Source organism: Cavia porcellus, unplaced genomic scaffold (assembly GCF_034190915.1).
Source record: "Cavia porcellus strain 051 isolate PalLab524CR breed Dunkin Hartley unplaced genomic scaffold, mCavPor4.1 scaffold_12, whole genome shotgun sequence".
Classification (NCBI taxonomy): domain Eukaryota; kingdom Metazoa; phylum Chordata; class Mammalia; order Rodentia; family Caviidae; genus Cavia; species Cavia porcellus.
The window spans coordinates 74444280-74460996 of NW_026947495.1; the positions used below are offsets into that span (position 1 = coordinate 74444280).

Sequence of the window (16717 nt, forward strand, 5' to 3'; positions counted from 1 at the left end):
TATCTGGATATTTTAGAGACATACAAATCAATGACTCTGCATTTTAGAGTGGAGGAGTTTTATTCAATAATTAAACACCTTACAGAAGAACCAAAGAGAGCTACAGACAAGCAGGATCCAATTCTAGGTATCCAATGCTCCCATTCCTCTGTTACACTGCTGACTTGCTTTGTGCACTGATACACATTCAAGTTTACCTGAAGAACAACTACATGCAAAATATTGATGTGCTTACACACAAGGTAAATTTATGCCAACCCTAGTGTCATGACAATATTTTAACTAAAACAGTTTATTTTTTCAGCAAACCCACAGGAGTTCAGAAAGTACTTACGGAGCAAGTATCTTGAAGAACTGTGTATCTGAATCTAAGGTTGCCATCTCCCTTAATTGCCAAGTCATTTGCACCTTTGAGAATCACAGCTTTCCTGACGCTGTTGGTTTCATCGTCCATGTAGCCTACGCTGTTTTTACAGATGTAAGTAATATTCTGAGATGCTTCTTTGGATAAAAGGCGCAAGAAGGTCATCTGTGTAATGGCAGTATTGGATGACTGGTAGTCTCCATAAGTGAACTGAAAGAAAACAAAAGACAGTCTTTGTTGTGTGCAATACTGAAGGATTTCATAACGCTTTAATTAGATCAGTTAATTTTAAACAAATCATTTTTGAAGTACGTTGCTTTAAATTCCTGTCATAGCATAGGCTAATGTGGTCTATACATATAAATGTCAGTATTTCCACCCACATTCACATCTGTCTTTATGTCAAACAAAAGGTGATAAAGCTGATAATAATTATAATTTTCCAGAGAAAGCTTAAAAATCTTAAAATCTGTCTTAATCAGATACAAAAATAACTCATTAGTTTTATCATTAATTATAACAAGCATTGATTATTAACTGTTATAATAAAATTTTTTTACCCAACTATTCTATACTTGCAGGAAATGCAATTTAAATTTTTTCCATTTGGCAACCCAAAATTATCAAAAATAATTTCCCACAGGCTCTTTCTATTCATTTAATATTGTATGTTTTGTTTTCACCACTTGTTTTTGAGTTTTTTCATAAAATAATTCAATTTTTAAATTTCCTGTTCATTAAATAATAGTAGATTCTGGCATATCTGGAACACACACATCATGTTCTCACATCACATTTATCCTGAGATGAGTTCTGGGAAAGGTTAAGAGCAGAAGGTCAGAAGAAAGTTAGGCTTGCATGGTGAGATCGGGGGTGACACATTCATATCACAGAAGGAAGTAGCGAAGTCAGTGACACTCTGAATACTGGACTATTAATGCAGAATACGAATACATTGGAACTCAGAAGAATAGTAATAAAATTTATATAATAACAACATAGCTTCAGTTTAATACTACAAAGTTCACAAAATGATTTCAGTATCAAAATGATATGTATCACTCATGGTATACTAGCTACTACACTAAGCATGTAAATTCACATGGAGACTATAGGGTCCAATACACTCTCACCGCAAGCCAGCAACACTAAAGCTGTTATGGTTAGTGTTTGGATGTCCACCCAAAGCCTCATTCAGTCATGGAGGCAACTGAGTCGCGTGTTTGTGATTGATTCATTGTCTGGCACGGGGATTGGTGGTGAGTGTTGCACCCACCCAGGTGCAGGCAACTGGCATTCAAAATAAAGGAGGAAAGGAGGCATGCCCTTCCTGTTTAGTCTTTTGCTCTTGTCACTTCTGATAGCTACCACAACCACCATGTTGCCCCTCTGCCATGCCACCCTGCGTTGGAGCCAGCTGATTATGGACTCTCACAAAAGATGAGCTAAATAACCTTTCTTTCCTTCATTTTAGGCATCAAGTATTTTGTCCCAACAATGAGAGAAAAGTAACCAACACAGGCTCCAAAAGGTTTGGTCACTTCATAAAGCCCAAACATCATTGGACAGAACTCCAATTAAGCATTACCAAGGACTCCTGAAGCTAAAAATAGTGACTATCTTTCAACTGAAGCAAGACCAATTCATAGTCAGTGTCAAAATACACTTGATGAATTCATAGTAAAAATAATTACTTCTCTATACTCCATCAAATGAAAAAAATCATAATTCAAATTTCATTTCAGTTTATATCATGGTAAAATTTTTATGTGTCAATATTGCAATTGTTAGTAGTGAGAATGTATCACTTAAGCATGGCAAAAGTAGCACACAATAGTTCTAAACAAATACAAGGAGATGATAAGTAATGAAAGCAAAGACTTCAACTCAGTAAGCATATTAAATTACCTGAGCTCCTCTATTCATGTCAAGACCATACCATACAGGTTTATTGTCAGGAGATTTGCTGGCCCACCACGTTTTAAGGGGGATAGTAGATGGATTTGCTGAAATACATGTTTCTCCTGTTTCCATATTGCAGTAAACTTTGATTGCATCTTCACCTGACCCCTGGTTAGGATCAATCCAGTATTCACCTATTTGACAAAATAGAAATATTTGCAAAGTGAAGAGAGTCTCAAAGATGTTCATGAGGCTCCAAATTAATTAACACAGGTTCCAAAAATATAAACTCATTGATTAAGAACACATGAGTGGGATCTTTCTCCATGCTAATTGTGGGCACTGGGGTCAAACAATGTATGTAAAGCTCAAAATATCCATGTGAGAGAAATATTACCACCCCCCATTTTACTGGAAAAATATCAAAATTAGTGAATCACAGTAAATGGTTTTGCCTACATAGATTTGTTCCCATTAATTTCTAAAACCAATGTTTGAAAAACAATTGTAATTAGGATGTATAATATATTATTAAAATTGTGAGTAAAGTAAGCATAGGTTTCAAACTACATTTAAGATATTATAAATAATCTCATCAGCCCTTTTTAAGTTTATCTTCACATATACAAAAGAGTTTTGAAATAAGTTTTGAAACTGCATTCTATAGTATACTATAATTCTATAGTAAATGACTATAGAATTATACATACATATTTATGAAATCGTGAGTTGCAAATAAAATAAAACTGTGATAGGATGGAAGTACATAGTTAAGAATAACAGTGCCCTTTATACAAAGAATATATTTTTGTTCTCCTTGTCAGTGGTCATTTCAAAGTTAATTGAGGTCCTTAAGCATTTCATGGCTTATTCCTATTGTCAAGATCTCTGTTCTTGTGTGTCATCAGAAAAATCAAGATGAGAATTGGCAAACTTTTTGAGTGGTTATACAACTAGGACAGAACCACTATTCCATGCCAAAATGTCTTCAAACTTCTTTGTATCAGGGTCCTGCCAACACAAGTTCTAAAAATGGGATTCTTGGAACATTAAACTGTATGAAAGGAATTCCATATTCAAAAAAAATTGGGAAAATATGTACTTTTTTTCTCTCAGTGGTCCAACAATTTATATCACCACATTAAAACTGAGAGATAGATAAGTAGGTTTAAGCAGACATAGACAGATACATATATGACATAGATATATTGCTTCTATTCCACAAAAATTACCACTAATTTAAATTGAGGAGTTTTGAATGGAAATGGAAGCACTATCATGAGATCATACTATTAATGGTACAATCCTCTATTACAGCACATGCCATCCTACTTGGTAACTGTCATGTAACTTACTGTCTCCACCACTAACCTAGAAGCTCTGTGGCATGCTTACCATTCCTTCTCTTATGTCACTTACTAATTGGCCAATGCAACATGCTGGCATGAGTTGAGAGCAATGCAATCAGGAACGCACTCTGCCCCTGTGGGCCACCATGAACTCACCGCTCTGCTTGGCAGAATGGCAAAGCTTCAAGTCATCACAAGTCCGGGCTGGGTGCTTCCTGGAGCCATCAGGGCTGCGCATGGTTTCAATCTGACTGCTGAGTGACTTCAGGGTAGCGTGGACCCCTGGGTCAGTTTTGTTTTTGTCATCAGGAGCAGCTTGATCTTCAGTAAACTCTGGAAGTGGATCTGGCATGCTCTCATCGTAGTGGCCCATGATATCCCCAAGAGCAGCCGTAAGGTGGCCAGGGGGACCCGGAGGGCCAGGTGGGCCAGGTTCGCCAGGAGGACCCTAATTAAGAAATGGGAATGATGTTTCACACTCTGCTTTTAGTTTTGTTTTCCCAAAAATGTGGGATGTGGTCCATAGGGAGTTCGCAATGGGACACTCTTATGAAACCAGTGACTTGTGCCCTCCTGCAAACAGAACTGGCTGCCAAGTTATCTCCCTCCAGTGGCAAAGCATGCTGCCTGCTCCTCAGTCTACATATGTGCATGTCAGAATCTGAGATAAATGAAGATCAATCACATAATACTTGCTTATATAGAGATCTATAGATAAGCAGATATATGGCTATATAGATATATGGATATGTGGCTATATAGATATATTGAAATATGAATATGTGGATGTACACATACAGATTTTCTCAAAACTTATGATTCTATGCATTCTGATCCCAGAGAGAAATATATATATATATATCAAAGACTACTGAACCACAAAACTAAAGAAGTTAACCCAAAGCCACATAAATTAAATGTATTCTAATTGAGAATTTGTCCTCTGTTCATAGGAAAATAAATAGGAAGCATTCTTTCTGACCATATAATATGTCTATTCAGCCCACATGAAAGATAATGAGTATTTTATTTAATAGCATTATTAAAGATAAGACAAGGAGGATAAGGTAAATAAGTACAAAGAGACACCAGAGAAGAAAGTATAATTTCTTCAATGAACTCATGCATATTAGCATGCAGACACATGATATATGATGATATATGATGCTTTCCAAATGTCTACCCTTAAGTCAAAGTCATTGAATTTTTAATAAACAATTTCCATGGAAATCTGAGTGCCATTTTCAGTAAAGAAAAACTTCATATCATATACTTCATTTGCCAATATTATCATAAAGTTTTTATGAATCAGTACATTGTTAAATATTAGAGTAGTGCCCCAAAAAGCAACCTATGCAGACATGCTCTTGAATGAGTTCTAGGTTTGCTTTCAGAATCCCAGCCTCAAAGACACCACTGGCTGGAACCCAAGCCACTGACACCAACAGCACTTCCTGCATGCAGACCCTGTGACTCTACCTCTGGTCCTGCTTCTCCTATGCTGCCCCGTACACCGGGAGGCCCAATCGGCCCAAGTGGACCAGGGTTTCCTTCTTTGCCTGATGGACCAACTGGGCCTGGAGGACCCTGGAAGGAAACAAAGACTGCATTGTAGATTCTGTGAAGGAAAGAATTCGGAATACTTCTCTCTAATCAAAGAGCTTTGTATGAAAGCAGGTACTACAAGGGTTTCCCAGATCATTTTCTTGATGACTAGTAAATGGCCTTCTGCCACTTTGTCACATTGTAGTTTCATCATACATGAATTATCCATGATCAATGCATGGCAGAAGACCACTACCAGCTCATGGCTTTAATAGACTAATCACTTACTTTTATTGGTAATCATTCTTCTATTCAATCTCAAGTAAATTTAGTTGGAAATTAAATTCATTTAGAATACAGAGTTGACAGAAGTTGGAGTGTTTATTACGAGTAAATTGTGGGTTCTCATACTGTGGGATTCCATCTTCTCATAGGCACCCTCATTACTGCTGTTCTCAATTTAAAGTGTTATTTCCTTATTCTGTATTTATATGTAGCAGAATTATTTTCTAATTGTTTTTTTTCTATTTTATTCTGGATTCTCTTTTCTATTTTTCTAATTACTTATGAGTGTCAATTCCTTATACTAATGACATATAGAGACAGCACTGACATAAATGTAGAATTTCTAAAAACTTCAAAAATTGGCTTCATTTTGAGATTTGCTTCCAAATTAGCCTGATAAAAACTATTCTGAGAAACTATCACAATTATTTAAATGGACAAAATATATCCAGCTCCAAAATCTGTCTCCATTTCATAAGTAGGTTGAATTACATCATACCGTGAGTGAAAATGCAATGGAAAGCTCAATTACCCTGAAGTGAGAAAATGAGCAGATAAATACATATAAACCCTAGGTAAGACACTTTAATATAGCCCTATATTTCAGGAAATTAAAGTTAATTGCTGAATGGTTGGTCTCAGAGTTTACCGCCCCATTCAGAGAACATGAACCAACTGCAGCTTCAGTGACACACACAGAATATGTAAGCACTAGCATTATGTCACCAAAGGCATTACTATTTATATCTGGAACGTTAATTTTGGTTACTCACTCTTGGACCAAATGGACCAGGGATGCCAGGACTGCCTTGTTCACCATTGGGACCCTAAGAAGGAATAAAATTTAAAATACTGGTAAAATACTTAGTTCTTGTACTGTGCCAGTATCAGGTGTTTAAAACATACTGGCATTGACTTCAGTTGTCATAAACTACAAAGCCATCATCTTGCAATGTCTCATGAGTTGACCAGCGCTAGAGTCATTGTAGGGCTAAACATGCATGCTGCTTTTTCTGCTTTATTTCTTCCCCACAAAATTACAATGTATATTTGGTAACTGAGTAATTAGTACTCATCAATATATTTTTGAAACTAAAATAAAATACAAAAACATCCATCTAGTGTATGAACAGAAAAGTGTTCTTATCAAAATGCCTGCACCCATTCACGTCCAGAGAACAAAGCACTTAGAAAACTCACAGGGGGCCCAGGAAGGCCCTGAAGACCAGTGAAACCTCTGTGGCCCTTCTGACCGCGGTCACCTCTGTCTCCGTTGTCACCTTTGTCACCACGAGGTCCTTGAGGGCCCTAAAAGCAGAGTCAAGACACAGATATTCTTATTTCTTGAAATTAAAATATAATGCAAGTTAACAACCATATTAGCTATATTTTGAATGCTGTATTTTGTATGAATGAAGACATTTACTTTAGATAAATATCTAGAAATTTTTGTCTTTTTTCCCAAGGAACAGTAAGTGAACAATGAATGCTTCTCTTATATTTATAATAAAAAGAAGTGATTTGGGTTTTATAGAACCTACCAGAAAGGTATTTAAAAATTATATCGGACATATTTAAATGGTGTAATTAAATAAAAGCACTGTCCCCATAAACAGATTCTTTGAAATTAAAACAGAATAGTACCTGTATTAACTTATTTTGCTTCCTCTAGGAATGAAAATTTGTTAAATTAGTGAATGCAGGTGAACTAGTCAGATATGGCAGCAGCGGGGACTCTATTAAGAAGTAAGCAGGAATGCAAGCAAATAAAACAGGCATATTATCAATAAACTATGCTCATCCCGAGGCAATGCAGAAGTACCCTCTGCCACCCTCATCATATCTGCCACATCTGAGCACAGACCCAGTGACTGTAGTCCCTGGATGCTACAGAAAACGCTATGAGGAGGAATTTTACTTTGGAATAAAAACTGTACCCAGAAAAGTGTGAAAATCAGCTGTTCATTCCCAGGTGTGTTTCCCTTATGTGTGCTTATTCCTTGTGAATTGTTTGTAAGTTAAAACAGTGTTAGGGGTTCAGCGGTTCACAGTAAACTCATAAATGGCATAGAGTTATCTACCATAGCTCCTGTTGTCTTTAGAGCTCACTTTTTAAAAGAGACTTGGAACCCCATTAATCTGACTGGAAGACAAATACAACCTGATCCATTGACTCTTGGGTTAAGGTTTTCCCTTATTGGTGTTGGTTTTCTTGTTTATTTTATAAATTTAGTTTTCTCGATTGGAAGATATTGTAAAAGCTGTTTAATAATAAAAACCAAAAATAGGTTTTGGTAAACATTTTTTTTGGTTTGGTTTTTGTTTCATTCAGGGTCTCATTATGCAGTCCAAGCTGGCCTTGAACTCACAGAGAGCCTCCTGCTTCAGTCTGCCAAGTGTTGGAATGATGATCACACACCACCCCACCTGGCTTGTCTTTCCACATTTTACATAGCAATGCAAATTCAAACACCAAAATCAGCTTGAACAGTTTCATAATATTTTAAAGGTTCATTAATTTTGAATATGTCCCCCAAAACTTCACAATTAAAAATAAACTAAACCAGAAAACATCTATTAAAACTATTAACTAAAATTTACTTACTAATAAAACTATGTTGTTTCTGTAACTGATTAAAAAATCTTTCACTTAACACACTATGCGACTATGAAATCTTTGCCAGTCATGCTAAAATCCAAGTGGAGAATAATGTTTCAAATAATATGACCACAGTTTTAAGACTATAATCATTCTTCAAGAACATAGACATTGATATATAGATGTGAGAAACACCAGCTATTGGATTTCCCTTAAGAGATAAACATAAAATACTAAGACACATTTATAGTAACAATTAATCTGGAAGTCACTGCCAAGAGTAAAAAGAACAGAAGACAGACAGAAAATCTAGTTGAAAATAAAACATAAGATTTGAATTACATTTTTGTAATTTATGGAATAGCTCTGAGAGAAATGCACTCTATTCTTATTATTTTGGAAGAGAAATGTGACTCTGAATGTCTTCACTAATAAGGTAATATGTGATGTTTCAATATCTGTATATATTTTATAATGATTCAATTAGATACAAGGGACCTCTTTCCAATTATTTATTATTTTGTTGTGGTGAAAACTATCAAAAGCCATTCTTCTGGCTTTCTGAAATGCATAGCATAGTACTGTTATCTACAGTGCACCAGTACTTCTGGCTCTAAGTACAGTTTAGTGCCCATTGGTTAGCTTGTCCCCATCCCTCCTTTTTTATATCTTCAATCACACTTCTTTGCAAGTATATTTTATGTAAGAATACGTATTTTTAAGGAAAATAAAAGGACTAACCGGTAAACCACGTTTTCCAGCTCGACCAGGTGGTCCTATAGGACCTCGAGAACCCTAGGGAAAAAAGTTTCATGTAAGTGGGCACATAACAAAGAATATACACATACTATATAGCTACAGTGTCAAAAATTACATGCTTGAAGCTGGATGTGTGTGTGTGTGTGTGTGTGTGTGTGTGTGTGTGTGTTGTAAGGGTCTCTATGTGTATTCTTAAAACTAATTGAAATCTGATAAACATCTATACATAGATAAGAATGTGCTAATAACAATAATAATTTTAAAGTCAGTCTTACTTACTGGCTTTACTAAATGAAGATGACCTTTGTTAATGATAAAAAAAGACAGTACTTGGCTTAGTTGGATGCATATTTATTACATTTCCTCTAAATCATTGCATTTTTAGATAGTGGAAATCAATGCATTAGGATCTTTAAGTTCATATTCAAAACCAAGTATTTTTAAGATTAATATGTATTAGTATATATATATATATATATATGGTAGTTCATTTGTAGCTGCTTATCACTCTTTGTTTAGAGGCTTTAAATGAGCGCATAGGCATAATTGTGTGCATTCATGCAGACAATTTACAGCATAGTGTGTCAATGCCCATGTAACAGTGTGAAACCAACTCTTCTTACCGGATCCCCTCTTTGTCCCGCATCTCCTGGTGCGCCCACCGGGCCAGGAGTCCCAGGGGCACCTGTAGAGCCTGGCAGACCTGCAGGCCCAGGGTCTCCACGATCACCCTGATGAGAACAGCCATGGTGTTATTCTTTCAACATTTATCCTAAAACACCCACATTCTCTATGTTCATACTATTCACAAAATGAAAAGTATGCATTCTGCTTCATGTATTACTTTACAAACTTTACCTAAATCTACTAATTTATCACATTGAGGAAAATGAAACACTTTCTCCCAAGTTTCACAGTTCCTACCCCCTCTCTCCTCCACCTGGTTGCCCCCTGCACCAAGGTTATTGGGGGGGAAGAAAGGTCACCTCCAGACCTGAGCATCTGTCTCCAACCAGTAGTCATCAAGCTGAATGCCTGTGTGTCTTTCCAACGAATGTGAAAACAAGGAGATTTTTAAGAGAACCAAATCCCAGGTTTTCAACTCTGTATGTGTTCTCCAGAAAGCTTCTCTCCACTACCACTTTAATAACCATTCTTCTCTCATTTTGTGAAAAAAAAAAATAGATCCTATCAAGCAATCTTAGGGAGATGAATCCTTGTAAGCACTAAAGAGTAAATATTTTTGGGCACAGAAATAAGGAACATTTCCTGAAGCACTTGGAATAACCCAAGACGAATCTAGAAAAGAAGAGGCCACTCTTGTTTTCAACGTGATGAGCCAGTTATGACAGGGCTCCAAATACTCCCTTCTTAAGAAGTCCAAGGTAAGAAATTGTGCCATCAACAAATATGTGGGTGAACATAATTATCTGACTTGAAAAATAGTGCCAGACTTTATTTTCTTGTGAAAATAAATGAATCAGTCTTATTTGACTGATTCATTTGGTAACCAGGATACACTTTGACAGCTAGGTTAAAGAACAGACAGATTAAGAAATTGAAGAAGCTAAACTGGCAACTCAAGATCTTTTTTGAGCAAATACATTTAAAGCACACATATGTTTACTAAGAACCACTTTCTCAAATGAATTTACTTAGGAATGCATTGGCACTTTTACAATTCTTGAAAACTGGGACAGCAACATAAAGTGTGCATAGGATTTGCTGATTTTCAAAAGTGTTTTAGCAAGTATGTCAGCAAAATCTTTAAAGACTATCAGCCTGTACTGTATCTACATCAAGGGCGAAAAATCCCACTCTCAAGAGACTCGGCAGACCCTGAAGTTATGATAGATGTGAGACGTCTTAATCCAAAATTTCCCCAAATTCCTTCCCTTTTTTCACCCTAAGAGTGTTTTGAATGCCTACCCATGACTCGTTTTTAAAGCATGTTATTTAACATACAAACACCCAGCGGCGTAGGTTTTAATCATATTTCAACCATTTAAAAGAACGTGTTCAGGAAATTTGCTGAAGATCACACAGGCAATTAATACAGGAAGCAACGTGCCAGCTCAGGTCTGTCTGGCTCCACGGTCCATCCTGCAATGAAGAGACCTTGGCGTGGAGGAGCTATTACATCACAGTAGACCGTGGAGTCAGAAATGGTGTCTGCCTTCGTCCGCCTGGCGTTTTCTCAGTCAATTGCACAACTCCCAAAGGTACGGAATCTCAGACAAAGTTAGGTAGATCTCCAGTTCCGCACAGGTCTAATTTCAAAATACTTCATGAAATAGTGTTTAAAAATGACATGGCTTGTAGCCTCGTAAGTCATTTGTTTTAAGGGGAAGAAGAAAAATTTAAGTGTCATACAGCTGTATTTCAGCTTTTATTTACTTTTTAAAAGTGAGTTTAGAGTTCACCCAATGTATCCCCACCCAAAGCCTTTATATATTGCACCAAAGATGAGAGCCATTTGCCTCTCCAATCTTAATTTTAAAAACACCATGTTATGTTAATGCATTCAAATGCCATTCCACTTTCAAGACTTTTTCCAAAATTAAGACCTTACAGTAAGGTTAATTACTATCAGAAAAATCAGAACTTCATTGTAGCTAGAGAATGAAACATAATCTTTTGTGTGATACTAAAATTCCAGATATTTCAGACTTATATGCATCTAGATTTTTAAATTAGTGACATTGTTCTTACTCGTTCCCCAACTGCACCATCACGCCCTGGGGTACCATCATTCCCAGCGGGACCCTAGAAAAAATAAGGTGTGAAAAATGAATTTACTTAGTAATGAAAAAATCCCATTCCAATTGTCAAAAAGGTGTCAGCATAAATCAGCACTTATGTAAATCTCAGTTGGAAAAAAAAAGTTAACATTCTATTACTTTGAATGGCTTGTAAAACTAACATAGTCTAAATTGTTCAATTCAGCTTCTTATCTTGAAAAAGAAACTATCGTAAAATATCCCGAAATAGATAACAGTTACACGCTTGCTATAAATTTTTTTTCACTACACATGAATGCATTTTTTCACCTTTATTTCTTCAGCTTATCCAAATAATGTTCTCAAGGTCTTGAAATTATGTAACTGCATTTAGAGGATATTAAATTACTCCTTTAAATGTACAGTCTTCTCTCCATATTTTGATTGCTTCAGAACTATGTTTTTATTACTTGATAAGAAGCCACTCTGAAAGTCATTGCTTATTTCTTTCAAGAAAATGTGAGGAGCTGCCAAAAGGGTAGTCTAACCTTTAACTTCTCAAACTGCCTGTCAAAAACCAATTTCCTGCCAAATACCCTAAAGTAACATTACATTCATAATGTGACTTTATAGTGAAATTCAGGCAAAATAATCTCTATGTGCTTTGCCCTTTGTATAAGATATAACAGGTACATTAATCCTATCACCATGAACTTTGGCAATTTTGATAAATGTCCCATTAGAAAATGAAATAATAACAAGGGAAAAGATAAACTGAAGTGTCATTCTACCTTCAAAACAATTTGGCAGAAGCAAAATCAACTGAAAGACTCAGCTCTAGGCTAGACAAAGGTCAGTGCAAAGACACTGATTTTGTTCCTTTTTCTCTATTCTCTTATTTAGCCAGCTCTGTAGGGAACTAGAATACATCAAAGAACACCGCCAAAAAAACTTCCTAAGGTTTTATATGCCATCAATTTATAAATTTCTAAATCAATTTCTAAATGGAAGAATTGTTCCCACAATGTCCAAGTAACAAAGAGAGTTAGAATCATGACAGTACTCACTTCTGGTCCAGGCTCCCCTACAGGACCATTGGAGCCTGGGGGTCCCACAGGTCCAGGGGGACCTTTGTCTCCTGTTGCACCAGTTGGTCCTACTTTTCCTGGTGTGCCCTGAAATTGAAGTAGAAATATGTCAACCACTTCTGCAGAAATGTAAGAACGCCTTTTCCCATAAAAGTGGCATTTGATCCGGCAGTACCTAAGTCCTTCCTTCTGTAGCAATAATTGTCCATTACCTTACAATGGCCACATAACTGTAATACCTTTCTCAAGGTATGTCCACCTCTTGGCATATTCCTCTTAACATATCAAAGGCCCCCAAAGCATCTTTTGCACATGTGTGCAACTACTTGGGGTTAGTATGAAACACATGCAGTCAACTCCAGCTGCTCTTTTGAAATCTGCATCACTGGTAAAGCCTATTTTATTCTTGATTTGTCTGTTCTTTCTAATTTTATACTATAGTACCACAGTCTCACTACTGAGGAACTTTAATTTTTGATTTTTACTTTAACTCTAGTAAGATACCCTCATAACTCTAACAAGTTGGTTTGTTTATCCACAAGGCTCTCGGTCCCACAAACTCAGGACTACACCTATCAACATTTCATATAAACACACTGTTACTTTTTGTCTTGAGCATTGTCAGTGATTAGTAGTATAATTTAGTCTGTTCAAAGCTAATATTGAATCAAATTTTCATCCATACTCCAAAGAGCATGAGAATCTTCAGGACGCTCCCCAGGAAACAGGAAATTACCTACAAAGTCCTTCACAGTTCACCCCACAGACACCTCTAATATTACTGTGGCTCAACTATTTCTTGCCTTTGATGGCTTACTGTGAAATACGGCTGTTTTGCTAAGCATGTTTATTTTAAAAGACGCTGCCTCCTCACCAGGAGATTAGCCCCCCTCTCTAGCTCCAGGGATCTCTTTAAGTCTTTGAAGAAAGATTTAAGAATCATCAAAAATTTATTTTCCTGCTTCTCTAGCCCCAGGGTTAAGCAAATATATTTTTTTCAAAGACTTAGCAAGGTAGTTTAGGATTTGATATTTAAGATCAAAAGGTTTCTAAGGAACTCAGATTTTACATTAGCTCAAGACTTATTAAATTTATTTATCATGCAAAAATCAATTATCACCCTACAAATTATAAATCAGATGAAACATTGACCAGTGCAGCTACTCACCGCTGGGCCTGGCAGGCCGGGCATGCCTCGCTCGCCACGCTGTCCAGGCATGCCAACAATCCCTCTTTGCCCGGTAGTTCCAGCTGGACCAGGGGGACCATCTGGCCCCTAATGTTGATAATGAACTATAATTAAAAATTCTGCAGCATAAAATTGTATTCAAGGGAAATTATCTTAGAATGATTCCAGCTTGACAGGTTTTTTGGCATGAAAAAGTTATGTGTTTCACATAACCCTACTCTCTATGAGCAATCATAAATTGTAACCTACATAAAGCTCCTAAAATTATGTAAATGTGAAAATAGTGCATGCGTCTGAAAGGAACTTCAAGAATAATCTGAATGCTGACTGAACAAAGAGGTAGCCTTGCAAAGAACTACATTTCTCCCTTTAAAATATATATTTTTTAAAAATACGGGATAAGGCTGCTTGGCTGTAATCCTAGTACTTGGGAGGCTGGGGCAGGTAGACTGTACGTTTGAGGCCAGCCTGGGCTACACAGTGAGACTGCTTCAAACTGACAACTCCCCCAAAACAAAATAGAATTTCAAATGAAGAAAATAAATAGCATCTATCTAAATACATCAATAATTGAACATTAGGTTAATATTCAAATATAAAAACATTTAAATGTTTTGTATATGGACATTTAACAAAGAATTTGCTTAGTTTAGAATGGAAAACTATGTCCATTCCTGTTTTTTTACAAAACACTTATAGATATACTTTTCTTCCTAGAGCAAAAATGTTTAAACAAAAAGTCATTAGGACATAATGTACATCAGGGATTCAGAAATGTGCCCAGAATAATATTTCAACACTGGTGATTATTATGCGTTACAAGGTGCAGATCACTGGAGATTTTTTACACCTAAGATGCCAAACTTACAGGCTGTCCATCTTCTCCTGGGTCTCCTTTGTCTCCTGGGCCACCAGGGGGCCCAGCTGGTCCTTGATCACCCACTCGCCCATGAGAGCCAGGGTCCCCACGAAGACCTGGAGGTCCCTCCTTCCCGGGCTCCCCTATAGGCCCAGCAGGTCCTGGAGCTCCCTAGTGTGACACGAAAAAAAGACCCAGAAGGGCAAAGAGAGGAAACCCAGTGAGGAGGATTGATGTGATAGACTCTGCCTCCCATGCAGGTGGCCAAGCCTTCCGGGTTCATTTTTCTCAATAGATAATCAGTCATTGAGTACATTTAAACAAAAGAAGACACAGCTGCAGCTTCATTCCCCTGGAGAAAAGCTAAATATCATCTGCACACAACCCTTGGAATCTTTATTAAAAGAGTAGTGAAATTAATTTGAATTTTCAAACTTATTTAAAACTCTGTTCCAACTATCAGAGTATAATATTTTATCCTGTTTGACCTGATCTCATAACAAAAGAATGACAGTTATCAAAGAATGTTTCAGAGATGCTCTCCAGCTAAAGACCATGATTATCAGCATTAGTACCAAAGCTACCAGTAGGTAGCGTTTAGTACTGAACAGAGTGATTGGCAAACATCAAGGATAAACAGGACTTGCAAATACTTTCTTTGAAACTATACTGGATGATCATATTTTCTTTGATTAAATCCTGGCATGGATTACTGTAATAAAAACTACAGATTCAGAAAACAAGTCATAGGGTTGGGGATTTAGCTCAGTGGTATAAGCACCCGCCTGGCAAGCAAGTGTAAGGTCATGAGTGTGATCCCTGGTACAAAAAAAAAAGAAAGAAAGAAAGAAAGAAAGAAAGAAAGAAAGAAAGAAAGAAAGAAAGATAATAAGTGATATCTGTGTATGTGATTTACTCCATCATGGATGAGTTGAATTGCTGAGTTCACTTACAGTAGGGCCTGGAGGTCCAACTCGACCAGCAGAACCCGGAAATCCAGTAGCACCCTAGGATTATAATGCATATAAGCAATGTTTAAACATAAATATTTGGATATCCATCGATTTCTTCCCCCACAGGAAGATATAAGACTTCAGATCCCTTCCACACGGTGGTCATATAGTTTGCCCCTCATGCATCCTGTGTTTTGGGGGAAGAATCCAGATGGATTAGTGGAAAGGGCTCTATTTTTCCACTTTTCATTGATCTTGAACATAAGCAAGAAGAGTTGACTTCACATAACTAATTAATATAATAAATTATATAAAGTGCTCACTTTATTCATGCATTTATATATCAAGGGAGTGTATTATTTATGTTGTATATAAAGCATCTGGCCCTTCAAGACTACAAAACTGATTTTAACCCAGACCCCCATCTAAATTAGGTATATTTTTCTCTACAATTTAATGGATACATGTAACTCATGAATACAGTTTCAGGTGAAGACAAATTTTACATGGCCAGGAAGTCTTAGCTGTCTGAAACTAACTGTGCATAACATCCAGAGCATGAAACCAACTTACAGGTGGACCTTGGGTTCCTCGGCCACCTTTTAATCCAGGAACACCCACAGGACCCTAAAAGGAAGAAATGAGAAAGAACCTGTAGTAAAGCAAATCAGGCTGAACACACACGCCAAACTACTGGACAAGCCACACTTTTTTTCATTTAACTTACATGAGGACCAGGTGACCCTGCTAGCCCTTGTGGTCCAGGAGACCCAGCGTCTCCCTTCTGTCCTGGCTCTCCGGGCTCACCCTTTACTCCGGGCTGCCCATCAGGACCCTGTATGCAAGGGTACAAATGACCATTAATTGTGAGTCTTACACACAAATCATCTCACAGTCATACAATGTCACTTAGCCTTACAATGTCAAATGATGCTCTGTAGTCAGCATTAAAGTATAACTACAAGAAAACAAAATCTGATGGGATCTGTGAAGAAGGTCTGAAAAACTTAAGCTACTCCAACATATTTTTATTATAGCAAATAATTACATAAGTTCAAATACTGCAAACTTCTCATTTCCGGTGCCTCTATGAAAAAATGTATTG

The 16717-nt window shown here is 36.8% G+C and overlaps 1 protein-coding gene across 1 annotated transcript in view; it reads right to left on the reverse strand.

Annotated features, from left to right (window-relative positions):
- The window catches only part of Col5a2 (collagen type V alpha 2 chain), a 134058-nt gene that overhangs the window by 1982 nt on the left and 115359 nt on the right, over positions 1–16717 (reverse strand). The window contains exons 39-53 of the mRNA XM_003478702.5: positions 16340–16447; positions 16186–16239; positions 15613–15666; positions 14669–14830; positions 13780–13887; positions 12591–12698; positions 11516–11569; positions 9427–9534; positions 8786–8839; positions 6646–6753; positions 6219–6272; positions 5095–5202; positions 3772–4063; positions 2273–2460; positions 335–574 (exon numbers count right to left, since the gene is read on the reverse strand). Of these exons, the coding sequence (XP_003478750.1) occupies positions 335–574; positions 2273–2460; positions 3772–4063; positions 5095–5202; positions 6219–6272; positions 6646–6753; positions 8786–8839; positions 9427–9534; positions 11516–11569; positions 12591–12698; positions 13780–13887; positions 14669–14830; positions 15613–15666; positions 16186–16239; positions 16340–16447 (1800 nt within the window). The remainder of the gene's footprint in view (positions 1–334; positions 575–2272; positions 2461–3771; positions 4064–5094; positions 5203–6218; positions 6273–6645; positions 6754–8785; positions 8840–9426; positions 9535–11515; positions 11570–12590; positions 12699–13779; positions 13888–14668; positions 14831–15612; positions 15667–16185; positions 16240–16339; positions 16448–16717) is intronic.